This window comes from Mustela nivalis (genome assembly GCF_964662115.1).
Source record: "Mustela nivalis genome assembly, chromosome: 18".
Taxonomy (NCBI): domain Eukaryota; kingdom Metazoa; phylum Chordata; class Mammalia; order Carnivora; family Mustelidae; genus Mustela; species Mustela nivalis.
In genome coordinates, this window is record NC_139037.1 from 42,446,333 (window position 1) to 42,459,920 (window position 13,588).

Genomic DNA, 13,588 nt, shown 5'->3' on the forward strand with positions numbered 1-13,588 from the left:
TGTGAGGCAAAAAGAATTCCCACGTTTATTGAATTTTTCTGCTATGAGTTATCCGATGTTCCGTAGTGGAAGTGACAAGTGAAGGTTTTCACATTAATTACATTACATACACATCATCTAATACTGAGTCAGGTGTGAACTCCACGTAAAGGCTCCTACACCCCTAACATTCAAGGCTTTCTAACCAGTGTGGATTCTGTAGTGTTCGATGAGCTGTGAGCCAAGAATAAAGGCCTGCCCACATTCTCTACATTCATAAGGTTTGATCCCAGGATGAATTCTCTGATGTTCTGTAAGTTGTGAACTACGAATAAAGGCCATTCCACACTCCCTACATTGGTAGGGTTTCTCACAAGTATGAATTCGCTGATGATGAGTCAGTTGTGAAACACGAATAAAGGCTTTCCCACATTCCTTACATTCATAGGGTTTGTCACCTGTATGAATTCTCTGATGCTGAATAAGGTATGAACTACGACTAAATGCCTTCCCACAGTCCTTACACTCATAAGGTCTGTCACCAGTATGAACTCTCTGATGTCGTGTAAGCTGTGCGTGTTGTCTAAAGGCCTTCCCACATTCCTTACATTCGTAGGGTTTCTCCCCAGAATGAATTCTTTGATGTCGAGTAACTTCTGAGCTATGAATAAAGCCCTTCCCACATTCCTTACACTCATAGGGTTTCTCACCAGTGTGAATCCTTTGGTGGACAGTAAGCTGTGAATGCTGTCTAAACGCTTTCCCGCATTCTTTACACTGATAGGGTCTAGCACCTGTATGAATTCTCCGATGAACAGTAAGTTGTGAGCCACGAATAAAAGCCTTCCCACAGTCTTTACATACATAGGGTTTCTCACCTGTGTGAGTTCTTTGATGCAGAATAAGTTGTGAATGCTGTCTGAAGGTCTTTCCACATTCTTTACATTCATAGGGTTTGACACCAGTATGAAGTCTTTGATGTAGAATGAGTTCTGAAGTACGGCCAAAGGCCTTCCCACAGTCCTTACAGTCGTAAGGTTTCTCACCTGTATGAATTCTCTGATGTTGAACAAGGTGTGAGGCACGACTAAAGGCCTTCCCACATTCCTTACATTCAAAGGGTTTTTCACCAGTATGTGTTTTCTGATGCTGAATAAGGTGTGAGCCACGGCTAAATGCTTTCCCACATTCACTACATTCAATCAGTTTCTCACCAGTCTCACTGTTCTGATGTAAAGTGAGGGAAGCACGATGCTCAAAAGTGGGCACGTTTTCATATGTGACTTTTACTTGCTTGAAACAGCATTCCTGAGTTACTTGGTGTCTTTCAAACTGGCCTTTGTATTTCCAGTCATCTCTCAAACTGAAGCCATCAAAATCATAGCATTTAAGGCTTTCCATTATCTCCCAATTGAATGACTCTATTTCAGAAATATCTTTTTGTGGAAATTTCTCACACCTGGACTCTAGCTCTGAAGAAGAAAAAGAATACAAACAGTTTTATTCTTTAAAGAAAAATAAAAAATTCTATAGCAGATCAGAGAGACAAAATGAAAGTCACCTTAAAAACTGAATGACTGGGCACCTGGGTGGCTCAGTGGGTTAAGCCTCTGCCTTCAACTCAGGTCATGATCTCAGGGTCCTGGGATCAAGCCCTGCCAAGGCTCTCTGCTCGGCAGGGAGCCTGCTTCCCCTCCTCCCCTCTGCCTGCCTCTCTGCTGGCTTGTGATCTCTGTATGTCAAATAAATAAATAAAATCTTTAAAACAAACAAACAAACAACTGAATGATTATATAAGTCTCAAATACTGCTGTGCAATTTCTTTCTATTTTTTTTTTTTAAAGATTTTGTTTATTTATTTGACAGAGATCACAAGTAGGCAGAGAGGCAGGCAGAGAGAGAGAGAGGAGGAAGCAGGCTCCCTGCAGAGCAGAGAGCCCGATGTGGGGCTCAATCCCAGGATCCTGAGATCATGACCTGAGCTGATGGCAGAGGTTTAACCTACTGAGCCACCCAGGCGACACCCCTATATATATTTAAATTGAGGTAAGATTCACAAAACATAAATCCCCCCATTTTATTTTTTAAGATTTTTATTTATTTATTTATTTATTTGACAGACAGAGATCACAAGTAGGCAGAGAGGCAGGCAGAGAGCAAAGAGGAAGTAGACTCCCCGCTGAGGGAAGAGGCCTCCTGCAGGGTTTGATCCCAGGACCCTGAGATCATAACCGGAGCCAAAGGCAGAGGCTTTAACCCACTGAGCCACCCAGGTGTCCCAATCCCCCCATTTTATTTTTTTAAAGATTTTATTTATTTATTTGACAGAGATTACAAGTAGGCAGAGAGGCAGGCAGAGAGAGAGGAGGAAGCAGGCTCCCTGCTGAGCAGAGAGCCCGATGTGGGGGCTTGATCCCAGGACCCTGAGATCATGACCTGAGCCGAAGGCTGAGGCTTTAATCTACCCAGCCACCCAGGCGTCCCTGTCGTAATTTTTAAGGCAATAAAGAGGGCATTTGATAGGATATCAGAAAAAAAAGAATTCAAGGTTAAAAGCACTAAGTGATGTAATAAAGGATGGACTGTACTGATAAAAGTTTTGCAATGAGACTCTATTTTCATCTTTCACTGCAAACATTTCAAGTTTGCAACGAGGATCTATATTTTATTTTTACAAAAATGTAAAATGCAGTAATATTACTTATAATAAAAGAAATAAGGGTGCCTGGGTGGCTCAGTGGGTTAAAGCCTCTGCCTTCGGCTCAGGTTATGGTCTCAGGGTCCTGGAATTGAACTCTCTGCTCAGCAGGGAGCCTGCTTCTTCCTCTCTCTCTGCCTGCCTCTCTGTCTACTTGTGATCTCTGTCAAATAAATAAATAAAATCTTAAAAAAAAAACAAAAACAGCTCAGCTCTCAGAATTTCATAGTACCAGTGCAAAGAAAGTTAAAAGGACACGCAGATCCTGAATGATATAATCAAAAGGGTTAGACGTAAACAGAGAGGCAAGTGTCCTACCCAAGGAATACTAGTTTTAAATATATGTGGAGAATATTTTGCAAAATTGTAACAACTTGACTTAGTGACCACACTGCAAGAGAAAAGACAGTGGTGTGATTTGTTCTTTGGGCTGAGAAAATAGCTGCTAACACAGAACTCCATTCTCATTTAAAATATCCTACAACAGGGGTGCCTGGGTGGCTCAGTTGATTAAGCATCTGCCTTTGGCCCATCATGATCCTAGGGTGTTAAGATGGAGCCCCATACTGAGCTCCCTGCTCAACGGGGAGTCTGCTAATCCCTCTCCCTCTGGCCCACCCCCTTGCTCTCTCTTTCTCTCAAATGAATAAATAAAATCTTTTTTAAAAAAAGATTATTTTAAAATCTAAAAATTATTTTAGAATCTATTAAAAACATTTTTTTAAAAGATTTTATTCATTTATTCAACAGACAGAGATCACAAGTAGGCAGAGAGGCAGGCATAGAGAGAGAGAGGAGGAAGCAGGCTCCCTGCTGAACAGAGAGCCCGATGTGCGGCTCGATCCCAGGACCCTGGGATCATGACCGGAGCCGAAGGCAGAGACTTTACCCACTGAGCCACCCAGGCGCCCCTGTTAAAAACAGTTTTTTTTTTTTTTTTTAAAGATTTTATTTATTTATTTGACAGACAGAGATCACAAGCAGGCAGAGAGAGGAAGAGGAAGCAGGCTCCCTGCAGAGCAGAGAGCCTGATGTGGGACTCGATCCCAGGACCCTGAGATCATGACCTGAGCTGAAGGCAGCGGCTTAACCCACTGAGCCACCCAGGCGCCCCTAAAAACAGTTTTTAAAAAAGATTTTATTTATTCATTTGAGAGAGAAACACACACAGCGAGAGAGGGAACACAAGCAGGGGGAGTGGGAGAGGGAGAAGCAGGCTTCAACCAAGCAGGGAGCCCGATGCAGGGCTTGATCCCAGGACCCTGGGATCATGACCTGAGCCGAAGGCAGACACTTAACCACTGAGGCACCCAGGCGCCCCTCATAAAAGAGAATTTTAAGGGTGTTCTTTAGCTAAAGAAAAAGAAATCCCAGATTAAAGTAAATAATAATAACAACAACAACAGAAGTTGGTGAGTATTCAAAGTAGTCAAAGAGTAAGTATTCAGTATTATAATATGCAATATATAACATGTATTGCATATTATATTATATGTATAATATAATATTATTCAGTATTATAATACTGAATAAATATTCCAATATTGTCTAGTATGTGCTAATTAATGACACTTGATAACCTTTACTTAGTGATCACTACTGCCTGTCACTCTTCTGGGCTGTTTCACATTATTAATTCTTGTAACACTCATAATAATAAGCACATGAAGAAGGCTCTGTTTTTAACTTATTTGCAGAGGAGAAAACTGCAGACAGAGAATCTAAGCAATTTACCTACACACAGATCTAGTAATTGGCAGAGCCAAGATTTGTCAAGTCAGTGCCAAGCCAAGTCAGTGCCCTTAGCCACTATGTGACCTTCTCTCTCATTAAGAGAATAAATGAATTGCTAAATTGGGTAAAGTGAGCTGTTTTAAGAAAATAATTTTTTTTTTAAAGATTTTATTTATTTGTCAGAGAGAGACAGTGAGCACAGGAGACAGAATAGGAGGCAGAGGGAGAAGCAGGCTCCCTGCTGAGCAAGGAGCCCAAAGTGGGACTCGATCCCAGGATGCCGGGATCATGACCTGAGCTGAAGGCAGCTGCTTAATCAACTGAGCCACCCAGGCATTCCAGAAAATAAGTATTTTTTAAAGGGATGAAGTTACTTGCAAGAAAAAGGATCCAAAGAACAGGTAGAAAGGCAGCCACTAGGGGAGAAGGGAGCAAGTCCCTTTTTGAAATGGGAGGAAACTAAGTAGGAAGAAAGAAGAGAGGGATTCGTGAGGGCAAGGGCAAGGTTCCCTTGGGATGGATGCTGACAAGATCTTTGCTTTTCCTGTCTTTATGTCTCAGGCCATTGTGCCACAATTTTCGGTATGGTTTGGAGGGAAGCTTCTCAACAATAACTCAAGCTACTGCTATCAGTCGACTCACCCACTGGCTATTGTTCTCAATGACCTCCCCCACTGGATCACCCCTCGCTCACCTGGACACCATGGTCCTGTCATATCATTTGTAATCATCCAGGGTTCTCTCCCTTGCTCCAATAAGGAAATGACATCGGGCTTAGAAATGGAAAGTCCTGTTTACAGGAAAAGAAATGGAGCATGATTGTCCTGTTCCAAAATTCACACCCAGTCCCTTGGTCACCAACAAAGAGAGACAATATGAAGGAAGGAATGAGGGAAGGAAAAAAGTTGCCCAAAGGATAGGAAGACAGAGGTGTTCATGGAGCTACCCATTTCCATTTCCATATAGCACAAGCAATTCCCCTGGGAACAGAGAGCAGAAATTCAGCCAGAAACTTGTAAGTCTCCCTAGAAATTCACCATGAAGATAATAGAAATTCCAGAAGGCTAGACCGGAATTATTTCGAGTAGTTAACTGTAGTGGTCATTCTCCATTTGCCCTCTCCTCCCCTCTCAATCCATTCCTCCCTGTTCTTGGTCCTGCTCTGTGCCCCAGGCAGTTTACCTGTAAGGACTGTACTATCCTGACCCCATGGTTTCCCATTGGGTTTGGCATATGGAAAGTATCAGCAGGAGGCCAGAGGGTAGGATGAGAGAGTTCTGGGTGTTTATCCCTCTCCCTCCCTCCTCTGGCAGGGGAGTTCTGGAAGTGGCTACAAATGCCACCAGCTGTGCCCTTCTCCATGACTCCAGCTCTCACCACTGTCCAGTGGCAGTTTTCTCCCTTTACCAGAGGTGGTAACAATCCACCATTGCAGTCCCTGGGTGTCTAGTTTCCTCTCTGGCCCTGAATTACACAACATCCTTACCTAGCGAGGCCAAGTTACTGAAGTTCTCCAGAGTCACATCCCTGTACAAGTCTCTCTGGGCAGGTTCCAGGCACTTCCATTCTTCCTGAGAGAACTCTATGGCCACATCCCTGAATGTCACCAATCCCTGAAATAGTAAGCCCACGCATTACTAGTAAATGAAAGGACTTTTGTTTTTTTCATTTATTACGAAAATTTTCAAAATATTTCACAAAAGTATACAGAGTAGGATAATGACCCCCCTGAATCCATGGCTCTGCTTCAACAATTAACATGACTTTGCAAATTTTGTTTTTTATTTTTTCCCTTCTCTGTGCTTTGTTTTGTTTTTGTTTTACCCCTGGTGTATTTTGAGGGAGAGCCTACATAGCAAATACCAAACATCATAGTATTTTAGTAGCTAACAGATTAGCCTTTTTAAAAAAAGCATACCAGCCAGAATATCATTATCATACTTAAAATATTTTTTTACAGTTGGTTTGTTCAAATCAAGATTCAAATTAGATCTAGACATTGCATTAAGAGGGAGGGAGGGAGGAAGGGAGGAAGGAAAAATTCAAATCACAAAACTGGGAGAAAATACTTGCAAATCTTTTATCTGATAAGGGACCTATGTCCAGAATATATAAAGAACTCTTATAATACAACAACTTACAATTCAAAAAAGACAAAACAATTAAAAACTAAGCAAAAAATTTGAGTAGTGATTTCTCTCTTTTTTTTTACGATTCTATTTATTTATTCATGAGAGACATAGAGAGAGGCAGAGGGATAAACAGGCTCCCTACTGAGTAGGGAGCCCAATGTGGGACTTGACTCCAGCAGAAGGCTGATGTCCAACCAACTGAGCCACCAAGGTGTCCTTGAGTAGTGATTTCTTCAAAGAAGATCTATGAATGGCCAATAAGCCATTTGAAAAGTTGTTCAATACCACTAATCATTAGGAAAAAGTAAATCAAACCCATAAGAGGAGGCCACTTCATATCCTTTAGGATGACTATTACCAAAAAACCAAAATAACACATGTTGGTGAGGAAGCAGAGAAACCTCTGGAATGGAGGAACTGGGAATGAGAACAGGGCTCAGTGAGACAGGGAAGTTTCAGCATAAAGAACACAAATGTTCATATGGTTTGAAAGGAAGAAAGATTATTTCAGGGATAGAGGTAATTTCAACTTACCTGTGCCATGGCTTCTAGAACTACCTGAGCTGTTCTGATTTCTTTAGATTCTTCTCTTAGATAAGTGCAGAGTCCGGAAAAAGCAGATTAGGGGGAAAAAGGGAAATCTCTCATTAATTGAGCTTGCCTGAGCACTTCTCCAATGTCTCTGCTCTGATTCTCTTGCCCTCCCCCTTGTCCTACCACCCAACACTAATATCAAGAACTACAGAGTTAACAAAACCCAGCCACTCCCAAAACTCTAGGTAAACTAAGAGATGGATCAATGAAGATGTGCTCCAGCACTCACGTAGAATCCAACTGCCTTGGCAGGATAGATTCCAGCCTGAACAGTTCCTTGTCTTCTTCTTCTTCTTTTTTTTTTTTAATACTTTTAATTTATTTTTATTTTTAAAAAGATTTTATTTGTTTATTTGAGAGCATAAGAGAGGAGAGCATCAGAGGAAGAAGCAGACATCCTCCCGAGTAGGGAGCCTAATGCAGGACTCGATCCTGGGACTCCAGGATCATGATCCTAGCCGAAGGCTGTTGCCTAACCAACTGAGCCACCCAGGAGCCCTGAACAGTTCCTTGTCTTGCCGATGCTAATCTATACTCTATATGGGGCCTAGATGGCTCCCACCTGGTCCAAGGTGATCTTCCTCTGCAGCTGCTACAAGGAGGACCAAAACTCAGACTCACTTACTTTACCCACTAAGGCTGAAGGCCGTACCCACAGGCCAGGAACATAGCAGTGCAGGTATAAGTTCATTCTCAAGGAGGCCAAACTTTGAGAAAAAGACATCCCTAAACAAAGTCTTCCAGCTTTTCCGGGATAAACAGGGAAAATCTCCTGGGTACGTCCCTGAATCTACTCCCCCCCCCCTTTTTTTAAGATTTTATTTATTTGACAGAGAGCGAGAGGGGGAGTGAGTACACAAGCAGGGAGAGCAGCAGAGGGAGATGCAGACTCCCTGCTGAGCAAGGAGCCCAACAAAGGGATGGATCCCAGGACTCTAGGATCATGACCTGAGCCGAAGGTAGACGTTCAACTGACTGAGCCACCCAGGCACCCCTACTTCCAGAAAGAAACACCACCTACACCAGAGGCTTCATCAAAGACTCCAACCTTGGCTGGGCTCACCAGTCTGGAATAAGAAAATCACAGTAAAAGGTATCTTACAAGTACATCTGAATACCCAGAGTATTGACCTGAATGGGAACTCAAATTCTAGAAGCCTCTTGGGCCAGTACTCCTAACTTTCCATTTAAGCCTCCCCTCCTGCTTTCTCACAGAACATCACTTCCTCACTGGCTGGTATTTGATAAGACTGGAGTTCTGTGAAAAATCACCTGTACCTCAAAGTAACAAGAACTCCAGGGTTTTAAGGAGGGTAGTAAGGCTGGTTCTAATCAGAGGTGCAAAAAGCTTTCTACGGTTTGCGGATGGGTGGGTCAGAAGGAAGACTAACTTACTCAATGGCAGTGGTGTCAAGGAAAATGTACTATAAGTTGAAGAATATGAATTGGAACATAAAAATCAGAGAGCTTCATTAAGCAGAAAAGGTACAGAAGAATATTCTGATCGGTGAAAGGCAATGACAGTGGACCAAAGTATTTGGTGTATTGTTTGGAATGCGTTCTATAGTTTGGGGAAAGGTCTAGACCAGTGCTATCCAACAAATCTTTCTGCAATTATGGAAATCTTTGTATCTGTACTGTCAATAACGTAGCCATCAGCAATTAAAAAGTGCCTAGCATAACTGAGGGACTGAATTTTTTTCCTGAATTTTAATTAAATTTAAATTTAATTAGTTCTAGAATCTAGAGGAAGATAATGCTGGAGATGACATCAGGGGTTGGAAAATGAAGACAAATGAATGAAATAAGATAATAATGAGGGCAAAGATCAGGTCTCATCATCACTGTGACTGGCACTCACCACAGTGTCTGGAGAAGAAGGGTCAAGTGAATGAATACTTACTTAAATATAAACGTTTGCTTTTCACCCAGTAAGGAATGGAAGGCCACTGAAGAATTTACAGAGGGAAGTGATAAGGCCAATATAGCCAGATTCTTTTAGTGGAGAGAAGCAAAATTGGAGTCAGAGAGACCAAGTGAAAGGTGCTTATACTTTTGTAAGCAAAGAACCTGACCGGGATAGTGAGAGTGGGAATAAGGAGAAAGGGTATAATTTGAAGATGTAGAGAAGTAAAATCAACAGGCTCTGGCATCTGACCAGATATGTAGGCAGAGAAAGAGAGAGGAGTCAAAAATTCTTTCAGATTGACTGAGATCCTACCTCAATTGGCATGGTTCTAGGTGTGAGGAAGATAATAAATCCAGTCCCTGTCCCAGTGCATCTCACATTCTAATGGAAAGAGACAATAACAAGTTGATACACTGACACTGATATTCCTATATAGATATCAGGTGGCCAAAGACCTGTGGAGAAAAATTAAAAGAAGAGTAAGATGATAGGGAGCTTAGGGAGAAGGAAAGGTGGCCCGAGATGGCTCTTCATTGAGGTGATATGCAAGGGCAGACTGAATAGAGTGAAAAATGCAGGTATCTGAGAGGAGTGCATTCCTAGATTAGGTAACAGCAATTGTAAAGGCCTCAAGGCAGAAGCAGGCTTTCTTGAATTAATAAAGAGACTAGGGTGGCTGGAATGGAGTGGGCAAGAGGAGGAGGATCAGAAGCTCACTTGGGTGAGAGGTAGCTGGAAGCTGGGTCACATGGAGTTTGTGCACCACAGTAAGAACTTCGGTTTTTTACTCTTTAGTAAGACAGGAAACACTAAAATGTTTTAAAACAAGGAATGGTGTAATCTGATTTACACTGACAAGGATCACTAAGAAGACAAGGGAGGAAGGAGGGAGACAAGTGGAAGGTTACCGCAGTAACCCAGGCAACGGGTGAGCTGGTAGGATTTGCTACTTTTAGTTATGAAAGCAAAGAAAAAAAAAAAGAGGAAGAAGAAGAAGCCATGATGACACTAAGCCATTTGGCTTGAGTAACTGGAAGTATGAGGTTGTCATTTTATAACACAGAGAAGCGTGAGAGGAGCAGGTTTGAATAAACCAATTATGAGTTGTGTTTTAGACTTTAGTACTTGAGATTATTATTAACCATCACATGCACAGTGGATTTTGGTTTATAAATATCCAGCAAGGCAATGTTAAACTAGGTATGTCCTCTGATGAAGCAATTCCATAGCTGAGACTATCTGAAAGACATGTGGGGGCGACATGAGACACTGCTGACATCGGAAACAACTTGGAGAGAACTTAAAAGGAGGACTGATTAAATAAATTACAGTATATTCACACCATAGAAACAGACTTGCCATAAAATGAACAACACATATATTTGCTGATGTTAAGACGTCAAACAACTTTAGGTGAATAAGGTAGCTAATGAAACAGTATGTATAGTGTAATCCTATTTTTATAGAAAGAATATAACCTATGTTCTATATACACACGTGTGTGTGCCCATAAGATAGACTGAAAGGGTTTTCAATTACATTTTTCAACATTTGTCTCTAGGGGTGTATCTACAAAAAGAATCTTTTTTTTTTCTATATTCTCAAGTTTTCCCTTAAGCATATGTTTTATAATCACAAATAATAGAATATATACCTTCCTCTTCATTAGGGGGGTGAATTATAAAAGGAAATATGCATGGAATGATTTATGAGTGATAGTGAGGTGCCTTTGGGAACTTAGATGCTGAAGGAGCTTGATTTCCTCCATTAGTTCTAGAGCCTTTGAGAGGCTTGTTCTCAAACAATAACTTAAAGCTCCTGACTTCCCACAGGGAAAGTGAGCTTTCACATGAAAACCTTCCATTTCCCTTAGTCTCCTCACTCACCTGTACACAGAGCTCTTGTCAACCCTCAATCCAGGATATCCTCCTTGCTCCAAAAAGAAATCACGCTTAATTTACAGAAGCAACTTCCTACAGATAGAGAAAGAAATGGATCTTAGCCAGTGTTGTAGACATTAACTGAATTACTACTGTTTCACCATTATCCAGTTTTCCTCTCCTTTTGGGCACAGAGATGACATTTTCCAGACTCCTGCAGTGAGGCAAGGCCATAAACTGGTTTTGGCCAATGGAATCTGAGCTAAGGTGATGTGTGTCCCTGTCCCTTCATTCTGAGGCACTGGCAAGACTGCACAGTTCTCCAGTCTTTTACTCCCTGATGTGTAGCCTAGGGGACTGTGTGTCAGATGGTACAGCTATAGATTGGTGGAGTCTGCTTTGGTCTGGGACCCTGCCTACACTAATACACATTAGACACACAGCATGATCAAGTTAATAACAAGTTACTCTGTAAGTCCCTGAGATTTGGGGGTTGTTTGCTACTACAGCATAACAGCCTAACTAATATACTAATTCAGCTATTATGACCATATAAAAATTCAGACTCTGGCCTATGGTCAATGTGAGAAGGAAGAATTTTTTTAAAAGTCAGAGGAAGCTTCAGAAATAACAGCACAGGGGTGCCTGGGTGGCTCAGTGGGTTAAAGCCTCTGCCTTTGGCTCAGGTCATGATCTCAAGGTCCTGGGATTGAGCCCCGAATTGGGCTCTCTGCTCAGCAGGGAGCCTGCTTCCCCCCCACCCCTGCCTGCCTCTCTGCTTACTTGTGATCTCTGTCAAATAAATAAATAAAAATCTTCAGAAGTAACAGAGTAGTACTGGTTCATTTCCAACTCTATACACTTCAAAGATATTTTTCACACTGTGTGAAATCTTTCATGTTGTATTGCATTTTATGGATGTAAACATACTTTTTTCTAAAATAAACATCAACCAAAAATCATTACAGTAAGAGATTTATATATTCTCAGGCAATATTCAGTATCCTAAGTAAGACAAGAGCAGATAGGTTAAATAAATTAAAGATTTCTATAGAATAGTAATTCTTAGTACTCACAAATTTTGTAATGTAATACTTAACATAAAAATGTTTTGGATATGATTAAATGAAAAAAAAAAGCAGGTTACAAAAAAGCTGGGCATCATGGGATCCTATTTGTCAAATATAAAGATATATCAATACAAACAATAGAGACAGACAAAGTAGATGAAAAATATCTAGGGAGTTTTATCCTTAAAGATTACTTTGGTTACCTCTGGGCTATGATTTTCAATGTTCTTAGTTTTACTTAAGTGTATATTTTTTCAATAACTATGTTATTAATTTTTAAAATTTTTTGTTGTTTTTTAAAAGTTTTTTCTATTGAAGTGATCTCTACACCCAAAATGAGGCTCGAACTCATAGCCCTGAGATCAAGAGTTGCATGTTCTCCCAACTGAGCCAGGCAGGCACCCCAATTTTTAAATGATTTGTTCGGTTCTGGTAAATGTAAGCTATTCCTAAATAGCAATGAAAAAGAAAATACTTACTTTTCTTTTTTTTAAACAATCTTCCCTTGAGCATGAAATAACAGCTCAGGATATTCTAAAATCAGTTATATTTTCACAGAATGGCTTTTGTTTTTGCTTTTTTTAGCTCCCGGTAGTTGCAAACTTCTTGATTTGGTAGCTATATTCATGTGTGCTGTAGTTGAGCCTGGGAAAGAATGAAAAGTCATTAGGGCCATGTCCTACTGATGAGCAGTGCTTCCTTTCAGCTCTTCTTGTCAAGTGAGTCTGTCATGTTTCTGCACTTGCCCAACTATTCTCCAAACAACTACAAACTCATTTTGCCCCATTGGTCACACTTTGGATCTCTGATGATTGAAAGCTGCAAGTCCTGTATAGGACTCAAGAACACTAATATCCCTTCACAGAGCTTTTATGAGATCAATTTGACTTAGACATGACAAGACATGACAATGACTGCCCTGGTCATACAAGTTGTTTCCTTCTTATGAATTCTCACAGCATACTATCAGGGTAAATAGTGCCCTTTATCATCCTTTACTTTGAACATTTGTATACCAGTTTTATCTCACCTATTTCAACATTTTCACTTTAAAAGTAAATACAGGGGTGCCTGAGTGGCTCAGTCAGTTAAGCTCCAACTCTTGATTTCAGCTCAGGTCATGATTGAAGGCTTGTGAGACTGCTTAAGGTTCTCTCCCACTCTCTCTGCCTCTCTGCCTTTCTCTCTCTCAAAAAAAAAAAATAGTAAATAGAGACTATAACTTTTTTTTTTTGAGACTATAACTTCTATTTAAAAAAAATTTTTTCCCCTTATGTAATTCCACCCTCAACGTAGGGCTCAAACTTACAACCCTGAGATCAAGAATCACATGCTTGGGGCGCCTGCATGGCTCACTGGGTTAAGCCTCTGCCCTAGGCTCAGGTCATGATCTCAGGGTCCTGGGATTAAGCCCCATATCGGGCTCTCTGCTCAGTAAAGAGCCTGCTTCTCCCTCTCTCTCTCTGCCTGCCTCTTTGCCTACTTGTGATCTCTGTCTGTCAAATAAATAAATAAAATCTTAAAAAAAAAAAAAGAATCATGCTTACTGATCAGGCTAGCCAGATGCCCCAAGACTATAAATTTTATTTTAT

At 41.0% G+C, this 13,588-nt stretch overlaps 1 protein-coding gene across 6 annotated transcripts in view; it reads right to left on the reverse strand.

Moving 5' to 3' along the window:
• The window catches only part of ZNF565 (zinc finger protein 565), a 25,877-nt gene continuing 12,289 nt past the window's right edge, over positions 1–13,588 (reverse strand). For 3 of the 6 annotated variants that reach the window (XM_082709004.1, XM_082709003.1, XM_082709005.1), the window contains 6 exons: positions 12,476–12,641; positions 10,933–11,019; positions 7,078–7,127; positions 5,898–6,024; positions 5,106–5,201; positions 1–1,451 (listed from right to left, as the gene is read on the reverse strand). In XM_082709004.1, coding sequence (XP_082565130.1) covers positions 181–1,451; positions 5,106–5,201; positions 5,898–6,024; positions 7,078–7,086 — 1,503 coding nt within the window. In that variant the 5' untranslated portion in view covers positions 7,087–7,127; positions 10,933–11,019; positions 12,476–12,641 and the 3' untranslated portion in view covers positions 1–180. Of the gene's footprint in view, positions 1,452–5,105; positions 5,202–5,897; positions 6,025–7,077; positions 7,133–9,358; positions 9,428–10,932; positions 11,020–12,475; positions 12,642–13,588 lie in introns of all 6 variants that reach the window. The other 3 variants (XM_082709007.1, XM_082709008.1, XM_082709006.1) reach the window with 3 other exon arrangements.